The sequence below is a fragment of the Salmo salar genome, chromosome ssa21 (assembly GCF_905237065.1).
Source record: "Salmo salar chromosome ssa21, Ssal_v3.1, whole genome shotgun sequence".
In the NCBI taxonomy this organism is placed as follows: domain Eukaryota; kingdom Metazoa; phylum Chordata; class Actinopteri; order Salmoniformes; family Salmonidae; genus Salmo; species Salmo salar.
The window spans coordinates 15,892,968-15,919,841 of record NC_059462.1 but is presented as its reverse complement, the minus strand read 5'-3'; the positions used below and the strand labels follow the sequence as shown (position 1 = coordinate 15,919,841).

Below are 26,874 nucleotides of genomic sequence, written 5' to 3'. Positions count from 1 at the left end.
CAGTGTGCGTTTTGCATCGTTTGTTCCACATGATGTCTAGAGACATGGTTCTACTCACAACAGTAATGGGAAATAACTTGACGTAGTAATTGAAAGAGCTGTTAAGACGCCATCTCTGAGGATATGAGGCGTGTTCTATTATTAAGTGGATGAATAACATTGTTCTACCTTGGCTGTAGGGAAAAATACTGTAGATACCTACCTATCATCTTTTGAAGGACTGTAATCCCTCTACCGTGCCCTCGTGTCCTGTTACAAGAGGACAAATCTTTCCTTTGCTCAACTTTTTTTTTCTTGGCTGTAATGGATATAAGACCAAACACGTCACAAATAATATGAATCCGTTAAACAGTAGCTTACTTTTTAAAGTAGGATCAGTGACAAAACCAAAATCCTTATTGTTAGGGTACAGCTGTTCACTGGGTGTTGGATTATGTCTGGTGATCTTGCTGTGTCGGTGGCTGGTAGGATCTTATGGTCCCCAGCCAACCCTTTTAACCTGCTCCTCCATCAGGTTTCTGGCTGTGATGACACGGAGATCGCAGACGACGTGAAGCTGATCGGCTTCGCCCAGCTGAGTGTTAGCTGATGCCCTCCCTCATCATGGCCAAAGCAGTTGAGATGGAGGAGGTGGGTCAGAGCAGACAGACAGACAGACCGAGAAGCACCAGACACACCCCTTTCTCCCTTTCTTCCATTCTCCCCTCCCTGCCCCGATGCCCAGCTTTGTCACAGTTCAGCTAGCCCCCCTCCCCCCCCCCCCTCCCCGACGACATTCCACCGCCAAGAACCCCCAACCAGGCCAGACCAGCGGACGGACCAGGATTCAGCCCAGGAAACTAAAGATGTACACAGGCGGTAATAGCTGAGGAATAAAACAAAGTGGCTTAGGAGTTGTTTTCTTTTTTTTCCTTTTTATCATGTTACCTCTGCTTTCAGCGAAGCTCTTAGTATTATTTATTACATTGAGAATGCCTTTTATTTGTTTCTCACTGTTGTGTTTTCACAGTGAAAAATATATTCTTCAACTTCCATTTCAGACCACTCATTTGAGATAAAGGAATGTTCCTCAGAGGTCTGTATTGTAGTCCCTGTTCAGAATGTACGATTTATTTTATTGATGGGGGGAAAAAAGCACATTTTCGTGATAAACATAATGAATGTTTTAAAAGGAATTAACTGTACTGTGTATAGATGATAGTAAACCAATACATTTATGGGACCCATTTTCGGTGAAAGTGACGGAAGCCTGCTGACGTGTAAAATGTGCTGCTTCTTCATAAGACAGTGTTGATGCTTAAAAATGCTAGAGGTGCCTTGTTCATTGATCTGTGCCTAAGAACGTAGGTATTGAGTGAGACCGCGAACAGTAGAACTTGTTTATGTTGGTTTGTTTGGACCATTTCACAAACATACATGCCTATATTCCAGCAGTGATACAAGTCAATGGTAGTATTTTCTCAAGTCAATAGTTAAGGACAAGCTACAATGCACTTTTGGGGCAGAGTATATGCACCTGACAAAACAATGCTTAGCCCTGGGAGACTTGTGTTATGAATTGTAATGAGAATTTAACCTGTATTCTTTGTCATTACATAATGGTGATTTGAACCTTAACTCAAACCTTAATCCTGTAACATGCTTCAGTTAATGTGTTTTCCCGAAGCCAAATGAATTGATAAAATCTTGAAAAATTCAGTTTCTTGCTCTGTTTTACTGCACTACAAGATGTTTTTTCCTACATATTACTCTCTGAAATGTACTGTATAACAATGCATCTGCAAACGAAACCCAAAGGAAACTATTGAAAGGTTGATGAGCCATTCGTTTGTCCAAACAAGTACAGTAGCTCTAAATTATTTTCTAAAGCATTGAAGTGGTAAATAAATATTAACCTTTTCTTAATACTTTATTTTAAGAGGTAAGTTATTGTGTTTTCTATGTACAGTAGTTGTACCATTTACGCATATTATCTTTGTTCCCTTTCTGTAATCAGCTGATAAAAAAATTCCTGCAGAGGAGCAACAAATAAATTGCTATTATTAAAACTAAAGTTGAGTTGATTTGGTATTGATTTCATAAACGTTACCTAACTGAAGTAATTCTGTACCAAGCGGAGTGTCATAATACAAAACATGGGTCGCAGGTAGCCTAGCGGTTTTAAGAGTGTTGGGTCAAGTACCCCGAGCCAACTAGGTGAACAATCTGGCGCTTAATCAAAATTGCTCTTGTAAGTCGCTCTTTATAAGAGTGTCTGCTAAATTACTAAACTGTAAAATGTTAACATTACAATGTGCTAATGTGAATTAGAACAGGTTAGGCAACCTTGTGAAGGTCAATTCTCCCAAGTCTGTATGGAAAAGGCAGTGAGGTGTCCTTTCAGCCAAATTGTGTCTCCTTTTATTACATACAAGTTACAGTATTTGGCATGTTGATGTTTGGAAGATACCTAAGGTGAATTGAACTGGCTAGATCCACTGACGTAGATGTTACAAATGCCCTCTTTTACATGGAACTATGAAAATATTTTCTACTAGATGTCATTTTGTGGATGGTACTTGAGTTTGTTGATGAATATAAAATTTGATGAACATGAAAATCCATACAAGTAGCAGTAATTCAACAAATCTAACCCCTAAACAAATGTAATCAACATGAATGTGGCAGGTAGCCTAGTGGTTAAGAGCATTGGGCCAGTAACCAAAAGGTTGCTGGTTTGAACCCTCAAGCTGGCTAGGTGGAGAAAATCTGCTGTTCTACCCTTTTGCAAGGCAGTTAACCCCCAACAACAACTGGGCGCCGATGGCGTCGATTAACCCACCTCTCTGATTCAGAGTGGTAGGGTTAAATGCAGAAGACACATTTCAGTTGAATGTATTCAATTGTGCAATTGAGTAGGTATCCCCCTTTCTCTTAAGGGTCACCAAGTATACAAGGCATTGAATAGGTTTCATTACTTTTCAAGTATGAATATTTTTTTATGTAAAAAACATACTTTATATCACAACAACCTCCTTCAGGATATATCTTTATACTTTCACAGTCAAATGTCACAATATCTTCTAATACTAAATACTTAAAAAAAAAATTATAAACACTTGAAAATGACATTTGGGCCATAGCAGCTATCTAAGTTGCAGAAAATTGAATTATTTCCCATTATTTCAATAGCAGTGATTCAGTAAAGCTATGCCAAATACACATTATAATAGATTCACTTGGGAATTTAGATAAAAGTTACTATGTAAATTGTCACTTGCACAAGATGATATGTAATGTCTGTCGATACTTGGTAGTGGATCCGCTCTACGTAGAGTACAGTAATAGTAACCAGTTTTATCAGAAGCATGTAGCATGACATCATTAAATACTTAAAAGTACACTGTAAGAAAATAATTTGAGTAAAAATGATAAATTACACCTAAATGTAAAAAGCATTATCCTGTCTCTTTCCAGCTGAAGAGGCAGTTACATTTACACCAATATGTAAACAAAGATATCCAGGAAAAATCACATTTATAACACCTGTTTGACCCACACATGTACTTTTGAACACTGGGTAATAGTGAACATCACTACCAATATTGTTAAAGTACATCCAGCAGAGATGTATTCATTTCTTATTAAATGGCAACAATAGAAAATAACAATTAACATTCGCACTTGGTCTACGTTTGCAGAATATAGATGTTGTTGTTGTCATTGTTGCAGCATTATTTGCTATTTAAATGTGTATGTACTATGGTGTAGCCTACAACTGTTGACCATCCATAAGCCTGGTAGGAGGGATGAGGCATGGTGTGGGTGAGGCTTTGTCCCGCTGTAAGGAAGTACCATCCCCAAAACAGCATGAGAACTTGACAGAAACTAGATAGACACTTACACTGACATATACATCATTTTTTCTTTCAATAATACCTCTCTGGTTTCACTTTACAGAGTAAATGTTCATCAAAATGAGTTGTTGAAGTCTATAGCTCTTGACCAGAGATTACAAAATGACTAGTAACAACACTATCTTAGTGTGTGTTTGAATGAGAACATGCACTTTACAAGCCTCATGCACCCAACAGCTACATTGGATTCAGTAGAAGTATACTAGTAGCCTATAGAGAACTAATGTTGTCAGAAAATGAAAACAAACTTTGTTAGAACACCAGGTTGAGAGATAAAAAAAAAACAGAAGAAGGGTCCAAGTTGTCCTCAGGTGCTAGCATCTGAGGTGTTTCTTGCTTGACATGTCGTTCCAGATCCGGTGCATTTCTTCCGGTGAAATCTGGTGGACAGTGATAACACGACGGTACCTACACAGGCTGTAGGCCATTTTCCAGTGATTGAAGCCACTGTTCTGATAGGGATGGATGCCCAGCTTCCTCAGACACAGTCCCACGTACACATCCTCCAGGTGGAGCAGTCTGGTGTGCAGTGAGGTCTTATAGATTAGCTCAGCCACGTCCACTGAGAACACGTACCCCGTGCCCGAGCAGAAGGGTGGATACTTAGCCTCGGGGTACAGGTCTCTGGGCATGTACCACTTACTGCGCATGTCTCTGATGGGACCTCCGTTGATGACGTAGCCCGTGAAGTACCTCCTCTTGGGCTTGGTGGTGGGCTTCAGAAGCTTGTAGACCAGATTGTCCATGTTGACGAAAATGTCGCTGTCTGTCTTCATGACGTACTGGGCCTGGGAACAGAAGGTGGCCACCCAGCGCATGCCCATCAGGGTCTTGAGGGTGAGGTTGTGGTACGAGTCTATGAAGTCCTCCACCACAATGTCGTGGAAGATCTGGCTCTCCTGCTCCACCATCTGGTTGAGGACGGCGTCCGTGTTACGGCCCAGCAGGAAGAGGGTGATGATGCGGATGTCGCTGTAGGTGCTCTCATCGCCCCAGGTCTCCCGGATGGCCTGACGGGCATCGAACTCTTTGTGTGTGGTGCTGATCAGGATGACCAGGAAGGGCGTGTTGGTCTCACATTTCTTAGGCTCGTTGATGACAAAGTCGAAGGCGTGTGGGTTCAGTGTTCGCGTCCGGATGTTGCTGAACGTGGTGTTCTTCAGGGTTTTCACAGTCTTCCGGATCGGCAAAGACATCTGCCCACTGACATAGGAGGATGTCGGCCGGGATATACCCAAATACCAAAGAGCACTTGCCCAGCAAACGACTGTCAACACGTACAAGCATGAGACTTTTGAAGGCATTCTGGTGCATTTATATGGATTTAATGTATTGAATCTTAAAAGGCTTTCTTTCCATTAGCAGTGTTTCTTCCAGCAAGGCAGCATAATGCTGCACTGATGTGCTGCTTGACATTAATTGTCAGTAATGGATTGTTTTAGAGGAAAGTGATGGGATGTCGTTGTTTGCCTTTTAATGCAAATCCGGTTTGAAACCGTGCAGATGTCCTGTTTTTCTTCTTGACACTTGTGCTTCTCCATTTACATCTGAAAAATTGAGAAATAACATGTTAACGCCAGAACAAAAAGATAGGTCTTAATAGGTTCAGCAAGCACACCCGTCTGCTAAATAAAATAATACAAAGTTTTATCAAGTAGTGTTAAGAGCTTCTCTAAAATCAGCACTCAGCAGTTATAACCAAGAGCTTTTGATAAGAGTTATCTTTGTACTGCCTCTAGACTAAGCTTACCTTTCACACAGTAGGGTGCACCATCAAATAAAATGCTAATACAGAATTGTATGAGTTCTCAGCTGTTCAAAAACCCAGCTCGGAGACATTGAAAAAGTATTTTGATACTTTGGATAAGTGAAAAGTCTATACATTTCTGTATCAGAAGTCCCGTGAGAGAATCTACTCAGATTGTACAGTAATGCAGTCTGATGTAATCAGTATCTCTCACACAAGGCCTTAGACTTAGACTAATGCATTTAGGAAATGGCTAAATGCTGCCAACCACAAAGTGCCATAATCTTCCCCTATAGGTCTAGAAAGAGTACACCCCCATTCAGTGTATTAATATAACTCTGACACCAAGCCTGTAATACCTTCACCAAACACAAAATAATGACACTACATGTTGTTGGTACAGTAATAAAGATAATATTCTTATTAATTAGTGGTAGTGATACGTTTAGAAATCTCTGGAGTTGGCATAATTGGGCAATTACTGTCTATTACAGACTAAAACAAAGTGCATGTTGCTAGAGCTAACAAAGTTCATGTTGCTAGTGCTAACAATGTGCATGTTGCTAGTGCTTTGGCTACACACAGCATATTTGGAATACAGCTACCCACTTTATAGACCCTTATGCTTTGTAAAACACTGCAATGACGGGCCAGAGGTAGTAAATTGTAAGACTCCGCTGCACACATTTCCAATTTCAATCGAATTAACATAATGGACTATCTATTAAACAAGACCACATAGGATACTTAATGCCTATGGTAGCTATAACAATAACTGAGATGCACATTCTGAAATGAAATCTGCAGTACAAAGGCGTATTAAAGTAGTGACATTGAACGTGGCACATTAAAGGGACATATCATTATTGGAGTACTGTACTATACTGGGGACACGGAAGCAACAAAAGAGAAAGCAGAATAAACATAATTGATCTGACTTTTTTTTGTCCACCTGTCACTAAAAAACATTTTACAAGCTCCATTTATCCAGGCATAGCATTTTCATGATTTGTCTGATCTACTTTGTATCCATCAAAAAGACGAAAGGGAGAGAAGAAGAAAAAGAACCCGAACAAAGATCTCCTGACAGAACTGTTTATTATTTCAGAGCTGCACTGAGGCGGTATAAGGAAGGTGTTTACTTCAAACTGCTTGTTTGTGTAATCCTTAATGTAAATCTTTGCCTCAGACAGAGACATTACAGGCTCTTTGTTATGCTCCTGCATATGATAAGCGACCTTGCCAAGCACCTGTTTAATGACACTGCAGTGAGCTGAGGACACATCTCTGCATGCTACTGATGATAGCAAATGCTCTAGAATGAGCCCCTCACATTTTGCACCTTTGGTTATTCTCCATGGAAACAAAAGCCCCCTCGGAATCAAACTGATTAAATGACTACAGTGTAAGTCAACAGCGTCTACAGGGCATTCGGAAAGTATTCAGACCCCTTGACGTTACAGCCTTATTCTAAATTGTATTCAATTGTTTTTCTTCTCTCATCAATCTACACGCAATACCCCATAATGACAAAGCAAAAACAGGTTTTAGAAATGTTTGCAAATGTATAAAAAAAATCAATATATAATAAATGCATTTATTTTAACTAGATAAGTCGGTTAAGGCCTAGGAACAGTGGGTTAACTGCCTTGTTCAGGGGCAGAACAACAGATTTTTACCTTGGGGATTCGATCTAGCAACCTTTCGGTTACTGGCCCAATGCTCTAACCACTCGGCTACTTGCTACCTATTCAGACCCTTTACTCAGTACTTTGTTGAAGCAGCTTTAGCAGCGATTACAGCCTCATGTCTTCTTGGGTACGATGCTACAAGCTTGGCACATCTGTATTTGGGGAGTTTCTCCCATTACTCTCTGTAGATCCTCTCAAGCTCTGTCAGGTTGGATGGGGAGCATCGCTGCACAGATATTTTCAGGTCTCTCCAGAGATGTTACATCAGGTTCAAGTCCGGGCTCTGGCTGTGCCACTCAAGGACATTCAGAGACCTGTCCTGAAGCCACTCCTGCGTTGTCTTGGCTGTGTGCTTAGGGTCGTTGACCTCTTAGAAGGTAAACCTTCGCCCCAGTCTGAGGTCCTGAGAGCTCTGGAGCAGGTTTTCATCAAGGATCTCTCTGTACTTTTCTCCGTTCATCTTTCCCTCGATCCTGACTAGTCTCCCAGTCCCTACCGCTGAAAAACATCCCTACAGCATGATGCTGCCACCACCATGCTTCACCGTAGGGATGGTGCCAGGTTTCCTCCAGATGTGACGCTAGGCATTCAGGCCAAAAAGTTCAATCTTGGTTTCATCAGACCAGAGAATCTTGTTTCTCATGGTCTGAAAGTCCTTTAGGTGCCTTTTGGCAAACTCCAAGTGGGCTGTCATGTGCCTTTTATTGAGGAGTGTCTTCCGTCTGGCCACTCTACCATAAAGATCTGTTTGGTGGAATGCTGCAGAGGTGGTTGTCCCTCTGGAAGGTTCTCCCATCTCAACAGAGGAACTCTGGAGCTCTGTCAGAGTGATCATCGGGTTCTTGGTCACCTCCCTGCCCAAGGCACCTTCTCCCCCGATTGCTCAGTTTGGCTGGGAGCAGCCAGCTCTAGGAAGAGTCTTGGTGGTTCCAAACTTCTTCCATTTAAGAATGATGGAGGCCACTGTTCTTGGGGACCTTCATTGCTGCAGAAATGTTTTGGTACCCTTCCCCACAATCCTGTCTCGGAGCTCTACGGACAATTCCTTCGACCTCATGGCTTGGTTTTTGTTCTGACATGCACTGTCAACTGTGGGACCTTATATAGACAGGTGTGTGCCTTTCCAAGTCATGTCCAATCAATTTAATTTCCCACAGGTGGATTCCAATCAAGTTGTAGAAACATCAAGGATGATCAATGGGAAACAGGATGCACCTAAGCTCAATTTCGAGTCTCATAGCTAAGGGTCTGAATAATTATGTTAATAACACATTTCTAAAAACCTGTTTTCGCTTTGTCATTATGGGGTATTGTGTGAAGATCGATGAGGGATTTTTAATTTGTAATCCATTTTAGAATAAGGCTGTAATGTAACAAATGTGGAAAAAGTCAAGGGGTCTGAATACTTTCCGAATGCGCTGTATAGAGCTGCATGTAGAAAAAGCTACTACAACAGCTTACTACAGGGCTCCACATTTATGGAATCAATTTAAACGTCTAGCCTATACCTACTGTTTGAGAACAGATTTATCTCAGTCCACCCTGTGTCCACACTAATCCTCCACATTAAACTTGCATGGACAAACGTCCCTTTAAAGATAATATCAGGTGGAAAATAATATGACAGGTAGAACAGAGGTTCTGATTGTGTGAGCGTTCTGTCTTCCCGGGTCCAGAGCAGCTCCGGTTTTGGCAGTGCTCCGTCTGACTGCGCTCTATGACAGATATGCTGGTGAAGGGGAACATCGCTCAGTAATAAGCTTTTCTCCTGGAGTGGAAATGCTATCATCTATGGGGGGAATAATACACTGCTATCATGGTGCTATTACTGCGCCTACTGAAATCTCACATCCATATACTGTATAATACCCTCATATTTTGGGACAATTCAGAGATGTCTAGATGGTGTGGAGGTACTAGACTGTGGTGTCCTTTTGTATCTATGAATTAGAACAGGTGGTTGGTGCTATAGCACATAAGGGTTGTTACATTTGTGATATTTTTTCCAACCCACACTGGGCGTCATAGGCGATAGCATATCAAGGCATTATCAATGCTTTAGAAACCCAGGTTGGTATACTTCAGGTAAATCCAAGCCTGTGTGGTGGGTCTTCTGATAACATCTTGACATACAGTATTTCTGCCTGTAAACAGAGACAGAGTCCAGCCTACCAGACAAACATATTGACCTAACTAAATAACATTTTTCAAATCAAATCAAATCTTATTTTGTCGCATGCGCCGAATAGAGCTGGTGAGACTTTACCGTGAAATGCTTGCTCACGAGCCCTTCCCAACAATGCAGATTTAAAAAAAAAGAATATAGTAACACGAGGAATAAAATAAAACACACAAGATGGTGGAAGATGGTGAGATTGTGGTGTACTCTTTTACAGTCGTTGGTGTGCTGCACAGTATTGCAGTATTCTACCGTAGGCACCGGGAATCAACAGCTTTATCACACAATTAGAAATATATTTTAGTCTACTAAAGCAAGTCTGTGAAAACTGGTTGAAACTAGTTGTCAATATGTTTGTCTGGTAGGCTGGACTCTGTCTCTGTTTACAGGCATTGATAATGCCTTGATATGCTGTAAAATAACCGATTCCATGTAGAAAGTACAAAAGCTTTTAGGTACTGTAAAAACATTCCAAACTTATTTTAGAATTCACATCAAAATGATGGTCAACTTTAGCCTCTCGTGAGAATAAAACTGATTCATATCAGTAGATAGTGACGGTGACTAAAACCAGTGTATGGAGGGTGTTCACATATAATGTACTGTGCATGCTGTACTCTTCAATATACTCCTTGTCCTCCCTGTCTGTTAAAGACAATTTGTTTTTAATTGGTCACACCACTGGTAGAACCCCAGACAGTATATATATCCTTTTTGGCAGCCATGACTGTCAGAAAACCCCCTCAATCTCAATCTTTCTATTCTATATCAGCATTAGCCTCACTATCCCTCCATCACAAAGTCATTACTGTACCTCCATTCTTTCCCCTAAATCATTTCTCATTCTCTTCTTTCACTGTGAAACATACACTCTGAATCTCCCTCTGTCCCCCTGATTTCCTTTTGTCTAGCTGTCTGCTGACAATTTTCTTGAGATTGAGAAAGCTAGCAGTAACAAAACATCAGTCTAAGGCACTCTCAGTGTGTTGCAAATGTGTTATTTCTCGTGGAGACACTATTCTATTCACTGAGTTCTTCAGCCTGTTTACATTTCACACATCCTATTTATTGAATAAAGTGGCCTTCAATGTTAAAAAGCCAACTGAACCAATTGCTTAATCAGCGTTATTCTGCGAGTTGAGCGGACTTCAAAAGGACAAGATTTGAGCCTGTGTGTTAACATTTGTTTACTCAACAAACTCCGCTCAAAGTGAGCTGAATTTGAACAAGCTCGTTGAGAAAAATTACAAACGTATCTATGCTCAAAACCACGCCCACTATTATCATATTTCCCAGCATTCTCTATTGCAGGTTGATTTTCAGAATCTCTGCTTCCTCCTGCATGCATTGCAGCCTGCCTCAGTCTCACCACTGAACGCCACTTCACTGTCTCTCACTAGCCTACTCTCTGTAATTAAAAGCTATTATGAGAACTTAGTAGCCAATGTTTTGCTCCTGCTGAGGTAAGCTCCGTATAACGTTAGCTTCTTACTTCATCCTTCTTGCTGAATGAGTAGCCTAATACTAGCCAGAGTCCTTCAACGTTACTGCAATATAAGTTTCTACTGGCAGATAGCTATCTGACTGACATACACTATATATACAAAAGTATGTGGACAACCCTTCAAATTAGTGGATTCGGCTATTTCAGCCACACCCGTTACTGACAGGTGTATAAAATTGAGCACACAGCCATGCAATCTCCATAGACAAATATTGGCAGTAGAATGGCCTTACTGAAGAGCTCAGTGACTTTCAATGTGGCACAGTCATAGAATGCCTTTCCAACATGTCAGTTCGTAAAATTTCTGCCCTGATAGAGCTGCCCCAGGCAACTGTAAGTGCTGTTATTGTGAAGTGGAAACGTCTATGAGTAACAATGGCTCAGCCGCGATGTGGTAGGCCACACAAGCTCACAGCGTGGGACTGTCGAGTGCTGAAGTGCGTAGCGTGTAAAAATCATCTGTACTTGGCTGCAACACTCACTACCGAGTTCCAAACTTCCTCTGGAAGCAACGTCAGCACTTTTCGTCGGGAGCTTCACGAAATGGGTTTCCATGGCCGAACACCCGCACACAAGCCTAAGATCAACATGTGCAAAGCCAAGCTTTGGCTAGAGTGATGTAAAGCTCGCCGCCATTAGACTCTGGAGCAGTGGAAACGCATTCTCTGAAGTGATGAATCACGCTTCACCATCTGGCAGTCCGACGTACGAATCTGGCTTTGGCAGATGTCAGGAGAACGCTACCTGCCCGAATGCATATTGCCACCTGTACAGTTTGGTGGAGGAGTAATAATATTCTGGGGCTGTGTTTCATGGTTGGGGCTAGGCCCCTTAGTTCCAGTGAATGGAAATCTTAACGCTACAGCATACAATGACATTGTAGACGATTCTGTGTTTCCAACTTTGTGGCAACAGTTTGGAGAAGGCCCTTTCCTGTTTCAGCATGACAATGCACCCATGCACAAAGTGAGGTCCACACAGAAATGGTTTTTCGAGATAGGTGTGGAAGAACTTGACTGGCCTTCACAGAGCCCTGACCTCAACCCCATCAAATATCTTTGGGATGAATTGGAATGCCAACTGCAGGCCAGGCCTAACCGCCCATCATCAGTGCCCGACCTCTCAAATGCTCTTGTGATGGAATGGAAGCTGAGATGCAAGCAAAGGGGGGACCAACTCCATATTAATGCCCATGATTTTGGAATGAGATACTCGACGAACAGGTGTCCACATACTGTTGGCCGTGTAGTGTATCTACTGTATTACCAGTTGCGCGCTCGTTCTCCGAGAGTCGTTATTTGTTTGTTTGGGGGATGTCTGTAGACACGTCAGCAGTCGCGGGCGGTTTTAAAATTGCCTTCTGCCCGGCATCTCGCAAACACACTGTCAGCAGAGTTTCTACTTGAGCAGACGGGTAGTGTGTTTCATGTCCGGGAGGCAAATCCAGGGGACGCAGGTGAACATAACCAATAAACCACTGTTCATGATTCCAATCGTTCGCAAATAGGCAGGCGCGATCCGTCAGATCAAGAATATAAGCGTTCTGAGCTTTGATCAACTCTGGAAGCAATATTTAGATGTTGACCAGTAATTGATTTTCTTTAATGTATACAATACACAGTATATATATTTTATTATAAAACATGTCAGAGGTCTGCACCTCGGTGTCTTCACACGTAGTTACGGACCCGATTATTTTCAGCTTGTAAATTCCATTCTTTCTTGGCTATAAAACATAGAAGTACATCTGATCTCTCGTCAACCTGAAAAGTTAACGCAAAGAATGTCTGGACAAAGACATCCCAGTAGCACAAGGTCTGCCTGCAATGCTCCCCGACACACATGCATGCACTGGACCATTTTTTAAGTTATGCTTCAATAATTCCCAGCTACATTCGGCCCCTGTGCATTAAAATCATTGAATTGTCCCGGAATCTGCTGTCAGTGACTTGTTGCAACAGCAAAACTATTGTCTTTTCAATTAGTGAATAATTCACTGATAGATGTGCTTAGTTACAGTAAGATGGCACTACAATGTGCAATGCTAGACCTAATTCAATGAGAGTAATATCCAATGCATTTCAGGCTGAACTGTGCAGGGTTGCATTAGTAGTCCAGCCATGAAATAGTTCCTTGCTAGCAGATGTAGAGAGCCTGAGTGACTACAGCCCATACTCATGCCAACTTCCAAGCATGATGCACGTGACTCAGCAGGCAAATTACACTGTGTTCATAATATTAGCCACGATAGAGTGTTTTTGAATACACACATCATTTCTACAATTGAAGGGATCTATCCACATTAAGAATGTCTAAAATCAAATCCAGCTTGATTGAGAGACAGAGGCTTTTAGTTGCCATGGCAGCATGCTGAAGTCAACAGCAAAAAGGGGGTAAGCTAGGGAGCGTGAATCTGAGAGAGAGTAGCCAGCAGCACTTATACAGAATGATCCGAACAGCTCTTAAAGACTCACTTTAACAGTCATACAGTGTAATTATGTGTTCCAGCGCCACTGCACTTCACTAAGCAATGCCTACCGGTGACACGTTGCCATTTTAAGTTGATTAAGTAAAGTGGCAATAAAAGGTTGCTCTTTTACATTCATGGCTCAGTCATTGACTCTCCTAAGTGTTTGGAGACTGGGGGCCAAAATGGGAAAAGTAAGTAAATGTGCCTTACCAGCATTTTTTCGGAAATGACCATGGAAGAACTTTCTGTACTGTGAAAACCTAGCAAAACTTCTGCCAATTCCTGTGGCAATAGTATTTATTCAACCAGACCTGAACCAGATAGATCTACTGGTAGATCAGTCTGTCATCTCATTCTTGATTTCTTAACAGGGGTTTTCATTATAGCATTTCAAGTCATCCAAAAACATGGACAATTTTGCATCCATCACCATTTCAGGAATCAATACGACTTTGCAGGGAGTTCTAAAAAATAAATAACAGAACAGCTTGTATAGTAAATTCTCTGGCATTGCATTTTCCCCTGTTTGTATGCATTGGTATGTTTTCTCCTGCTGTATGTTTGTCCGGTCTGTGTCGGTGTATTAGCCTCTGTTTAGATTACTGTAGCGTGTAGCGTGGGCAGCCAGCTAGAGTTTATTACTCCAATCCATCTCCATAATGCTCGATGTCATGCAGAGAGCCAATCATAATGTCTGCTATATGACTGGACCAGGCAGCTGATTGTCTGTCAGAGAGAACACTATAAGAAAAAGATAACTCTTTCCTGTTTAGACACAGACACACACGTAGCTGCAGGCGCTTTAACGATACTGCACTGGAATGCAGCCGGTAGGCTACACCTCACAGACTCAAGCAGAATTGTGAAATAATTAGTCAAAGCAATGAAAATAGACTCAATTTATCAAGATTTCTTTCATAACAAGGGGTAAATCTGTGTTAGGAGCGCAATACAAAGGCGACCATTCATCACAAAGTGACATGTCTTTCTCCCAGGCTGCAGGTGAAGTGTTTTGAACACTGGTTTGTAAAAAGGGCTATTATTCAGTCCTCTGTACACAACAAGTCATTACTTGATTTATAGCCCCATGCAGATTTATGGACACAACTTTCAAATGTTTTTGCAATAACCACGTCTCTCTCTAATAGGTGTCAGATTCTATTATCAGGTTCACACATTACAGGGGAAGGTTGCACCTAAATCTTTCTTGGCCACCTTTCTTCTCACAATCACTTTTTTCGATGGACCTACAGAAACAATTTTTCCTTAACCTGAAAGACGAGTCCAAGTACTTTGTCGATCGAAAACCAGACTGTCAATTATATACAGGACCTGTTTTCATGAGTATGTTTTCCAGCTATTTCTCTATCCTCCCTTCTATCATTGTGTATCATAATTCCATGTGAGCCTGGCTGTTGCTTTACATTTACACATCAAAACATTATACCAGCTCTCCTGATATAACATGATGTATGAAGGTCTTTCTCAGGGTTGGATTCCTACAGTATTTATAATTTTTCGTCAGAATTTTGAATATAAATTGCGTTGATAAGACTACTGGCATGATACATGGCTCTGTGTTTTCTCATGATAACACATAATTGTATGATTGCTGGTATGAAATACTGATGGCGAAACAGCCTGGCAGAGAAGAGATGTGATAAAAACGATATGGAAGTTGACAGGGTGCAGCACAGCATGTGGTGAGTTTTAAAGAGATTCTCTGGTACTTTTGTATACATTTTAGCCAGTAGTTCTGAAAGTAGGGCCCACAAGCCAAAGGTGGTCCCAGAAAATTGCGTACTGCGTCACATACAGTGCATTTTGAAAGTATTCAGACCCCTTCCCTTTTTCCACATTTTGTTACGTACAGCCTTATTCTAAAATTGATTAAATTAATTGTTTTCCTCATCAATCTACACACAATATCCCACAATGCAAATGTATTCAAAATAAAAACAGAAATACCTTATTTACATAAGTATTCAGACCCTTTGCTATGAGACTCGAAAACTGAGCTCAGCAACAAAATGTGGAAAGGTAACAAAATTAGGAAAAAGTCAAGGGGTCAGAATAGAACTGATTCCACAGCCTATTCCATCCCAGTCTATAAATGTTCCAATAGACAGACCTTGTGAAATCTATTGTTCCTGGTGAGATAAATGGCTTTGGTGTGGAATACATTTTATCAGACAGCTGAATGTGGTTCTGAAGAAAGTGACACAGCTGACTGTGCTGGCAAGCTATTTGTGGTGCTTTGAGCTGCAATTTGAATTTTCAGCAGCCATGAAATGATGACGGTAGCTTTATCTTTGTGCATCTGTCAGTGTATTGTACGTTCTGACAATGGACTGGACAGTAGGTTATTTGTCATCAAACTTCTGAAACGTGAAGTTTAAGGGTATTAATAGAGTAGGTAGTGGTTTATGTTTTCTTAAGTGTACATGGACATCGCAAAAAATATGTAAAATGGCATCTCGCTCCATGTTCCACTGTGTCATATTACACTACACGTCTGGGCAACATGATGATCTCTCTGTTTGCCCCCTCCATGCACTAGAGGTCTTCACGGGTCAACCCGAACCCAAATACCCAAGACCTGACCCAGAATCCAAACTTTTCCCTCGGGTCCGGGTCGGGTCCTGTTTAATCGTCATCGGGTCTTGGGTCTATGTAACTACAGCTGCTAGAAACAGACCACGGCCTGCATATCCTGTAGCATATTTATTTGACGCTAATAAGGTGAATTTATTAGGCCTCCCGGGTGGTGCAGTGGTCTAAGGCACTGCATCGCAGTGCTAGCTGTGCCACCAGAGATTCTGGGTTCGAGCCCAGGCTCTGTCACAACCGGCCGCAACTGGGAGGCCCATGGGGCGGCGCACAATTTGCCCAGCGTTGTCCGGGTTAAGGAGGGTTTGGCCGGCAGGGATATCCTTGTCTCATTGTGCACTAGAGACTCCTGTGTCGGGCTGGGTGCAGTGCACACACCCAGAAGCCAGCCACACCAATGTGTTGGAGGAATCACTTGGCAACCTGGTTGTACAGTGTTTCCTCTGACACATTGGTGTGGCTGGCTTCTGGGTTGGATATGCATTGTGTCAAGAAGCAGTGCGGCTTGGTTGGGTTGTGTTTCGGAGGACGCATTGCTCTTGACCTTCACCTCTCCCGAGTCTGTACGGGAGTTGCAGTAATGAGACAAGAGTGTAACTACTACCAATTGGGGAGAAAAAAGGTGTACAAGAAATAAAAAATAAGGTGAATAGAAGGCCAACATATTAGCTGAAAACAATGTACACGCTAACTGATTCTGGATGGCCAGATTGCCAGCAAGAATGACATATGGAGAATCGCAAGTGGCTCGTTTCAGATGATACCATCTCTTGTTTTGAGGTGTTTTGACGGATTTCATGTCAATGCTAATATGATAAAAATTCTCTAGCCAGCTAACCACCAACTGTAACGACGTATTTGAAAGACAACATGTGCTCACTGTGCAAATGTGTGTTTTCAATAAATATTGGAGATGAAATATAGCTTACATGTTGTCAACAATCTAAGCAGATCCCGTCTGTTTTGCCCCATAGTTGTGCAAGTGTCGGTTTTGTTGCTAAACAACCAACCCATCTATAAAGACCTATTCATTAAACAGAAGAGCAACTTTGCTGATAAGAATCATTTCTGTCACTCTGGTCCAATCGGGCTTGATTGTTATCGGGTCCGTTCGGGTCCAGGTCTGATTGTCCTCGAGTCAGTTCAGGTATGGGTCCAACTTTGTGGACCCGAGAAGACCTCTACCATGCACTCAGAGGAAGGGATGCAAAACTAATGACATTCAGATACAATGTGAACCAAATTATCAATATCGCCGTCTTCAAAAATGAACCCTCCTCTCTTATTTGTCGCTCTATCACTTTTATATTAGGGAAATATTATAATTTACATATTTTATGCTTACAGCACGGAAAACACGAGGGAAAATATACCAGGCAATTAAACTAGCGAAGCCACATAAAGCTAAATGAAATTGATCGCAAAAGACTGAGAAAAACAAGCTCATAAAATTGGAATCACTGTTACATTATTCCATACAGAGATAATTCAAGTCTCACAGGCAATATTCATCTTGGAGGAGAGTTTATGACAATTTAAAAGCTTGGCACTCCGCTGTGCTGCATCTCTGCCACCCCTACTGTAAAGCCCTGAGGTGAATTAGTCAGCATTCAGTTCAGAAGCTGGTACACTCCAGAATGGAACCCCTCTTTATGGTACAATATTCATGCTAAAAGGCCTGCCATAACAACGGCTATTAGTCTGAACTAATAACAAACCCATCAACATGCTTGTTATGTGACTTGTAAGCACTGCTTGAAGTGTAATGGAAAAGGTACCGATACTCACTGTGATTCTACCCCACCAGGGTTGGTTCCTATTTTAGAGCCAGTATTCTATAAAAAGTGACGGTACTCAAGTAGTAAAAAATATGAGAGGTGCCAGTTTTATGTACTGTACACGCGAGCACCAGCGCATTTCAACCACTGCTTGTATGTTTCTGTAGAATGAAGTGCAAAAACAGGACAACCGTGTCAATCAGCAAGTGTAAGGTTAACTAGAACCTCTAAATGGAAAAGGAAACCAAGGGAGGAAATGTGTAACTTACTGACTGGGTTTCAAATATCTCCACAACACTTACACCCCTGTCAGTGACCTTCTCCTCCCTGCAGCCACCCCAGCTGCTGATAAACATCAACTGGGTGATGGGAGTCACAAGCACCAACCTAACTGTCTGCATGACTCAAGACAGTCCCCAAATCTAGAATGAATTCAAGGCAAGTCACGGTATTAAACAGAGCCATGATCGGATCTGAAATTACTCAAGTAAAAAGCAGAATTTGCTTTAAAAAACAAATACAACAGCACAACGCCTCTCCCCTTTCTCACCTAAATAACTCTTAGGCAGATGTGTATGTACTGATGTTTGGGTAACTGTCCCCAATGTGTGTAATTGTCAGTGGGAACTTAAAAAAAAAATATATATATATACAGTTGAAGTCGGACGTTTACATACACCTTAGCCAAATACATTTAAACTCAGTTGTTTTCACAATTCCTGACATTTAATCCTAGTAAAGATTCCCTGTCTTAGGTCAGTTAGGATCACCACTTTATTTTAAGAATGTGAAATGTCAGAGTAATAGTAGAGAGAATGATTTATTTAATCTTTTATTTCTTTCATCACATTCCCAGTGGGTCAGAAGTTTACATACACTCAATTAGTATTTGGTAGCATTGCCTTTAAATTGTTTAACTTGGGTGAAACGTTTCGGGTAGCCTTCCACAAGCTTCCCGCAATAAGTGAATTTTGGCTTATTCCTCCTGACAGAGCTGGTGTAACTGAGTCAGGTTTGTAGGCATCCTTGCTCACACACGCTTTTTCAGTTCAGCCCACACATTTTCATAAGATTGAGGTCAGGGCTTTGTGATGGCCACTCCAGTAACTTGACTTTGTTGTCCTTAGGCCATTTTGCCACAACTTTGGAAGTATGCTTGGGGTCATTGTCCATTTGGAAGACCCATTTGCGACCAAGCTTTAACTTCCTGACTGATGTCTTGAGATGTTGCTTCAAAATATCCACATAATTTTCCTGCCTCATGATGCCATCTATTTTGTGAAGTGCACCAGTCTTTCCTGCAGCAAAACACCCCCACAACATGATGCTGCCACCCCCGTGCTTCATGGTTGGAATGGTGTTCTTCGGCTTGCAAGACTCCCACTTTTTCCTCCAAACATAACGATGGTCATTATGGCCAAACAGTACGATGGTCATTATGGCCAAACAGTACAATCTTTGTCCCCATGTGCAGTTGCAAACCGTAGTCTGGCTTTTTATGGTGGTTTTGGAGCAGTGGCTTCTTCCTTGCTGAGCAGCCTTTCAGGTTATGTCATATAGGACTCGTTTTACTGTGGATATTGTAATATTCATTAGTGTAAACATACTGAATTATAATTGGATGCATTTTACCGCCGTATCATACTGTGCTATGATTGGTTAAGACCACCCAGATGGTTAGGTCATGGTCAGTTGATCATGGTTGGAGATACGTGAACATGCCAGTTGTAGCTAACTAGTAAAGAGCTACGTTAAGAAATATCCTGTAGTACTGCATTTTATTATTTCGTACAAAGCGTGCAAAACAAGACAGATATAGATACTTTGTACCTGTTTCCTCCAGCATCTTCACAAGGTCCTTTGCTGTTGTTCTGGGATTGATTTGCACTTTTCGCACCAAAGTACGTTCATCTCTAGAAGACAGAACGCGTCTCCTTCCTGAGCGGTATGATGGCTGCGTGGTCCCATGGTGTTTATACTTGCGTACTATGGTTTGTACAGATGAACGTGGTACCTTCAGGCGTTTGGAAATTGCTCCCAAGGATGAACCAGCATTGTGGAGGTCTACAAGCTTCTAAAGTCATGACATCATTTTCTGGAATTTTCCAAGCTGTTTAAAGGCACAGTCAACTTCGTGTATGTAAACTTCTGACCCACTGGAATTGTGATACAGTGAATTATAAGTGAAATAATCTGTCTGTAAACAATTGTTCGAAAAATTACTTGTGTCATGCACAAAGTACATGTCCTAACCGATTTGCCAAAACTATAGTTTGTTAACAAGAAATTTGTGGAGTGGTTGAAAAACGAGTTTCAATGACTCCAACCTAAGTGCATGTAAACTTCCGACTTCAACTGTATATATATTTGTGTAGTTCAGTCCTTGAACTGTTGTTGTCTATCAATGTTTTGTATTATGCCATGTTTTATGCTTTGTGTGGATCCCAGGAAGAGTAATAAAATACCTAGACCGGGTTAGCACATCGCGCTAAAGCCTAGGTCTCAGCCAAGGTAACTCATCTTCAGGTGTCAGTTTACTGATGGTGAACCACCTCCGCTACCCATGCTGACAAGCAGCTGGAGGCTAAGACCAACCACACAAAGAGAGACTATTATATAATATAATATAATATAATATAATATGTTCATTTGAGAGCCCAGTACAGTAGTCAATTCACAGCCTCAGCAATCTAATAGTTGGACACAACATCTAGAGAAGATTTAATTGGCTGAGCATGCCCAGAAACACACCTATCAGAAGGTATGTTCTGTAGGATCATCTTGCGTAAGGCAGGTCTTCAAAAGTAAAACAAGAGTGAAACATAAAAACATGTCTGAACAGTTTGGGGATCAGGTACCATCTGACTGCAGTGCACAACAGATAAGTCTACATTATTGGACATACCTACTCATACTTGCCATTTTTATTCACGTATTTCAAAATACACACAGAGCAGGGGCATGGCTTGGCTTAAATCAAAGTCTGTCAGTTCGTACTTCGATGCACCACTGTGAATAAATCTTAATCCTCTTAAATAAGCTTCTACACACAACTACAAAGGACCCACAGATAGGATCCTCTTTAAGTGGAATGAGTGGGGCTATTCAATTCCCTCCCCAGCAGCATCACTTATTCAGCCCGATGCTAGGCAGAACATGCAGATCCTATCAAGACCCACTTGGTGGGAAAGCTGTTGTTGCTAATTTTAAGCATGGCACAGCAGAGGCAGTAAATAAATCATTAGGCATGTCTGAAACAATAAGGCTCATCTCTCAGGCTGCACCGTGGGACAGGTGGTGGTGTCAAGCTGTGTGCTGGAGACCGCTCTGTCTGTCTGGAGAGATGAGTCAAAGATCCTAACTCCCAGACCTTTTTATTTTACCAGGTAAGTTGACTGAGAACACATTCTCATTTACAGCAACAACCTGGGGAATAGTTACAATGGAGTGGGGAAGAACAAGCCCTGATGGAATGAAGGCCAGGACACTGGGGTTAACAACCCTACTCTTACAATAAGTGCCATGGGATCTTTAGTGACCACAGAGAGTCAGGACACCTGTTTAATGTCCCATCCAAAAGACAGCATCCTACACAGAGCAATGTCCCCAATCACTGCACTGGGGAATTGGCATATTTTTGTTGTTAGACCAGAGGAAAGGGTGCCTCATACTGACCCTCCAACACCACTTTCACGAGCATCTGGTCTCCCATCCAGGGACTGACCAGGACCAACCCTGCTTAGCTTCAGAAACAAGCCAGCAGTGGGATGCAGGTTGGTATGCTTCTGGCTTAAGAGAACCTATGTACCCTTTATCAACCCCCTTAACCCTCCGGTATCAGATGCCTGTGACATATTGTATCTGCTGTTCTCCTTCCACCAGGGTTGAGCTGCTCTGTGAAGACCTGCTTCCAAACACAGAGCTGGATCCCTGCCGGGATGAGGCCAACACTTGTGCTGCTGCCCACCGATCTTTGTTCTCCTCCCCCAGGGCCTACTGCGTCCAAAAATGCACCGAGCCAAAAGAGGAGATGTCATGGACATCCTATTTATTGATAGTGGAGCTCACCTTGACAGTACACCTCTCCACTCCGCCTCTCTCTTCTGTCTGCCCTGAATGGCCTTACAACAAGTGAACATTTATGTGGCACATATCATATTTTAATTTGATCTTACTTTATAATAACAGGACTCTGGTGAAGGCTGTGTGTAGCAGTGTAGGCCTACGTAGAGTATTGTCTCAGTGTAATGGACCGCTGGCCTGACAAGAGGAAGCCCAGACCACTGCAGGGAACTGTAGCATATTACTCCAAGGGAAAACAACAGCATGCTAGAGAAATGAACAGCTAAGTTTTTCATCATTACTAGTGCCCCGTGCAATTACCCACCATGCACTGCTCAACTTAAGGAAGAGACAAGCACTGTACGCCATAATAACTAAATTTCTATAATTACAACAGGATGATGACAGATGGTTATATGTGAAGACATTACCCAGCTAACACATAACGTTGTGAGAACCATATGTTTCTTCGGTGGCAATTTCAGCACCTCAGCATAACGTTTCCTACAGATATCCTCATGGTTCTATGTAAAGTTCTATTTAAATTGTTCAGAAAATTTTAAACAACGTTCTTCTGTGGAAATTTCAGTACTTTTTTGCAGGTTTCCTCATGGTTCTATTTAAAGTCATGTTCTCAGAACATTATGAAAACTTTCCATAAATACCACAAGAAAACATCAGTAATGTTTGAAGAACGTTCTAAGAATGTTATTTAAACACATACGTATACTGTACATTCCATTCTCAGCATCAACAAAACTCTCTCTATCCTCTATCTGTTAAGTGTGTTCAGGTGTGTTGGCCGTGCCCACTAATTGGCCACACCTGATCTTAAAAAGTGCTTCTTTCTTTTGAAATGGGGTCTTTTTGAATAGACTAAAATTAACAACTTTGTATGAGTTAAAAAAACATGGCATGCTAGCTCCATCCTGGTGGTGCAGTGGACTCGTTTCATGGATAGGGAACAGAAGATCCTAGGTTCTAATATCACTGATGCTGTGCCACAATAAAAACACATTGTGTTTGCATGATTAATGCCTAAGCAAATGAATTTCAATATGTGCTTAGAATTCAAAACACTTAAACTAAGCTAGCAGTGCTATTAAAAGTCTTATCAAAACATGTTCTCAGAATGTTATTTAACTGTTTGGTCCACCAGCCACTCTGGCAGGTAGATGAAAATATACAGTGCATTCGGAAAGTATTCAGACCCCTTCACTTTTAGCACATTTTGTTACATTAGAGCCTTATTCTAAAATGGATCAAATAAAAACGTTTCCTCATCAATCTACATACAATACCCCATAATGACAAAGTGAAAACAGGTTTATAGAAATGTCAGCAAATGTATAAAATAAAAAAACAGAAATACCTTATTTACATAAGTATTTAGACCCTTTGCTATGAGACTCAGAATTGAGCTCAGATGCATCCTGTTTCCATTGACATGTCCTTGAGATGTTTCTACAACTTGATTGGAGTTCACCTGTGGTAAATTCAATTGATTGGACATGATTTGGAAAGGCACACACCTGTATATATAAGGTCCCACAGTTAACAGTGCATGTCAGAGCAAAAACCAAGCCATGAGGTCAAAGGAATTGTTTGTAGAGCTCCGAGACAGGATTTTGTCGAGGCACAGATTTAGGGAAGGGTATGAAAAAATGTCTACAGCATTGAAGGTCCCCAAGAACACAGCGGCCTTCATCATTCTTAAATGGAAGAAGTTTGGAACCACCAAGACTCTTCTTAGAGCTGGCCGCCCGGCCAAACTGAGCAATCGGGGGAGATGGACTTTGGTCAGGGATGGTCACTCTAACCAAGAACCCGATGGTACCTCTGACAGAGCTCCAGAGTTTCTCGGTTGAGATGGGAGAATCTCTGCAGCACTCCACCAATCAGGCCTTTATGGTAGAGTGGCCAGACGGAAGCCACTCCTCAGTAAAAGGCACATAACAGCCTGCTTGGAATTTGCAAAAAGGCAACTAAAGGACTCTCAGACCATAAGAACAAGATTCTCTGGTCTGATGAAACAAGATTGAACTCTTTGGCCTGAATGCCAAGCGTCATGTCTGGAGGAAACCAGGCACCGCTCATCACCTGGCCAATACCATCCCTACGGTGAAGCATGCTGGTGGCAGCATCATGCTGAGGGGATGTTTTTCAGCGGCAGTGACTGGAAGACTAGTCAGGATCGAGGGAAAGATGAACGGAGTAAAGTACAGAGAGATCCTTGATGAAAACCTGCTCCAGAGCGCTCAGGACCTCAGACTGGGGCGAAGGTTTACCTTCTAACAGGACAACAACCTTAATCACACAGCCAAGACAACACAGGAGTGACTTGGGGACAAGTCTCAATGTCCTTTAGTGGCCCAGCCAAAGCCCCGATTTGAAACCGATGGAACATCTCTGGAGAGACCTGAAAATAGTTGTGCAGCGACGCTCCCCATCCAACCTGACAGAGCTTGAGAGGATATGCAGAGAAGAATGGGAGAAACTCCACAAATACAGGTGTGCCAAGCTTGTAGCGTCATACCCAGGAAGACTCGAGGCTGTAATCATTGCCAAAGGTGCTGTTTTCGCTTTGTCATTATGGGGTATTGTGTGTAGATTTATTTTTAATAGTTTTATTTAATACATTTTAGAATAACGTTGTAATGTAACAAAATGTGCTAAAAGTGGAAGGGTCTGAATACTTTCCGAAGGCACTGTAAATTGCCAAGAAACACGAAGGACAAAGTCCCACTTTGTAGATTTTAGACTAAATTAGACCAACTTTCTTTGTGTGCACAGTGCCTCCAAAAATGTATCTATCATCAGCACCACTCTGTGCACACAGCTCCCTTGGTAGACAGTCTTCCTACGCAAGGTGGGATATAGGATTCATATTTCTTTGTCCAATTAGTAGTTATGAAACAAAACAGCAGAAATACTTTGAAAACAGCTACTGCAGCTTTTTCTAACCCTAACTGCACGTGCTCATAGTTGACTTTTGATAATTTTTATTAGCGAATGTATCGCTCGCTAGAGCCCGCAAATTGACCACCCCCAATGTGGCTCGTTAAAATAGACATTCTTAACAGCCAATACCTAAATCTACACCGTGTTCATTTTATGCTCTGTGTATATCCCATCACACTGATGACGGATGTCTAAATGAGGCGCGTGGTAAATCACAGGATTAGGCGGAAGGTTGTTGAGGGCGGCATTTTCTGAGCCCCACCTGTTTAGCTAAAAAAAAAAAAAATAGATACATTTTTTTGGTGCCTGTTTTGCATGTTATTTTGGGATTAATACGTGTCACATATCAGTTTGCAAATAATGTAAAACAAAATAATCTTAGAGTTACTAAAGCTGCATACAAATATGGTCTCTTTTTTTGCTTTCTTGAGTAAGGCAGCTCCAAAATGCAGGTGTTTCAGCCTAGCTCAGTGCTTTCTGTGGTGGTGGGGCAGCCAGCGAAAAATATGGAGCGTAAGGGTTGGTAAAGTTCTCTAGTTGCGCCGTGATTGGCTCAGTGTTCTGTCACTCATGGTCTATGGGTAGAGCTCGAAAATTCAAGCCCCTTGGATGCTGGCATAGAGTTACATTAGAAGTGCCCATCCAAGAAGGCTCAAATTCATTGGCCACAGATAAAATTATGTCAAATCACGTTATATCTACAGTAGCTTTGATTGGACTGATCCAAAATCTTAGCTAGCAAGCTAGCAGTCATCATCATGAATCAAGACAATTTACTGGCAAATCCTTTTCAATCCTTGTCATATGAAGAGACATTCTTAAGAGAAATTATAGATAAAACATATCGGTGCTCATCGGCCATTGGACATAAATATTACACAAGTTGGAAATCGCAAATTCAACAATGAGTGGTTTGGAAGGAATCAGTGGCTAACAGCAAGCGTTGCAAAGCAATCACTCAACATTCAACATTGGCCATGCTGTCAATCCAGCATGACTTCTGTCGCATTCAAAACAACTGGAAACTCGGAACTGGGAAATCTCAGACATCAGTGAGTTCAAGACAACTGGGAACTCAGGAAAAAAATTTGCTCCGACTGGGAAAATACGATGATCCAACTTGGAATTCCAAGTCGGGAACTCTGGCCTCTTTCTAGAGCTCTGACCTGAAAATCACTGACATCATGATTCGACCTTGTTTTTTCCGAGTTCCCAGTTGTCTTGAAAGCACCATACATCCAGAGAATGCCAGACTTTGATGACAAAATTTGCCCACGAAGGACCGCCGTGCCACCTTCCTGTTCAAGTGAGCACAGCACAACAAGGTGAGTTAAAAAATGTCTTGTATGCTGCTGCATACATTTTGTAATATGCCAGGGAGATATGTATACTGTACTGTAGCTAAGAAAGTAATACTACTAAGTGTATGTTGTGTAGTAAGCTGTTAGTAGCCCATGTGCCTCACCATAATAATTTGGTCCCTTTCCCACTCCTAATTTGGCCTACTGTTCTGACTTGGTGGTGCACATGTAGCCTATAGCCTGTTTTAAAGAAATGTAATTATTGAATATTGTAAGAGCTTTCATTGTTTGCTTATAGTGTATGCCCCCTTTATTTATCCTACGGTTTTGACTTGGTGTACAGTGAGAATACTGTAAGAACGACCATGTTCTGAATTCTGCCGCTGTACATTTCAAAAGTGCTGAACAAATAGTTATATTAATTACATCCACCCTAGCTTGCTCATTAATGTCTTAATCAAAATGACGGATTGCCTCTTATCCGCTCGTCGTACCCTTATGCTATAGTTTGTACATCTCAATTGTCAGTAGAAACTACATTTGTTTAAGCAAGTCAGCCATATCGACTATGTTTTTTTAAAAGGCAGTAAATGAGGCTGAATTAAGTGTTTCGCTGCCAGACAAGTCTCTGCTGATAGCCAGGTGTAGAAGTGGTACAGATTCACCATGGTGCTG

General features: G+C 41.7%; 2 protein-coding genes across 4 annotated transcripts in view; one reads left to right on the top strand and one right to left on the bottom strand.

Moving 5' to 3' along the window:
• Positions 1–1,698, top strand: part of stk39 (serine threonine kinase 39) — a 32,012-nt gene extending 30,314 nt beyond the window's left edge. Inside the window, exon 18 of the mRNA XM_014164095.2 lies at positions 515–1,698. Within this exon, the coding sequence (XP_014019570.1) occupies positions 515–589 (75 nt within the window). The 3' untranslated portion in view covers positions 590–1,698. The remainder of the gene's footprint in view (positions 1–514) is intronic.
• The window catches only part of b3galt1b (UDP-Gal:betaGlcNAc beta 1,3-galactosyltransferase, polypeptide 1b), a 125,308-nt gene continuing 99,346 nt past the window's right edge, over positions 913–26,874 (bottom strand). For 2 of the 3 annotated variants that reach the window (XM_014164097.2, XM_014164098.2), the window contains one exon: positions 913–5,443. In XM_014164097.2, the coding sequence (XP_014019572.1) occupies positions 4,211–5,200 (990 nt within the window). In that variant the 5' untranslated portion in view covers positions 5,201–5,443 and the 3' untranslated portion in view covers positions 913–4,210. Of the gene's footprint in view, positions 5,444–17,885; positions 18,089–26,874 lie in introns of those variants that run through there. The other variant, XM_014164096.2, reaches the window with a different exon arrangement.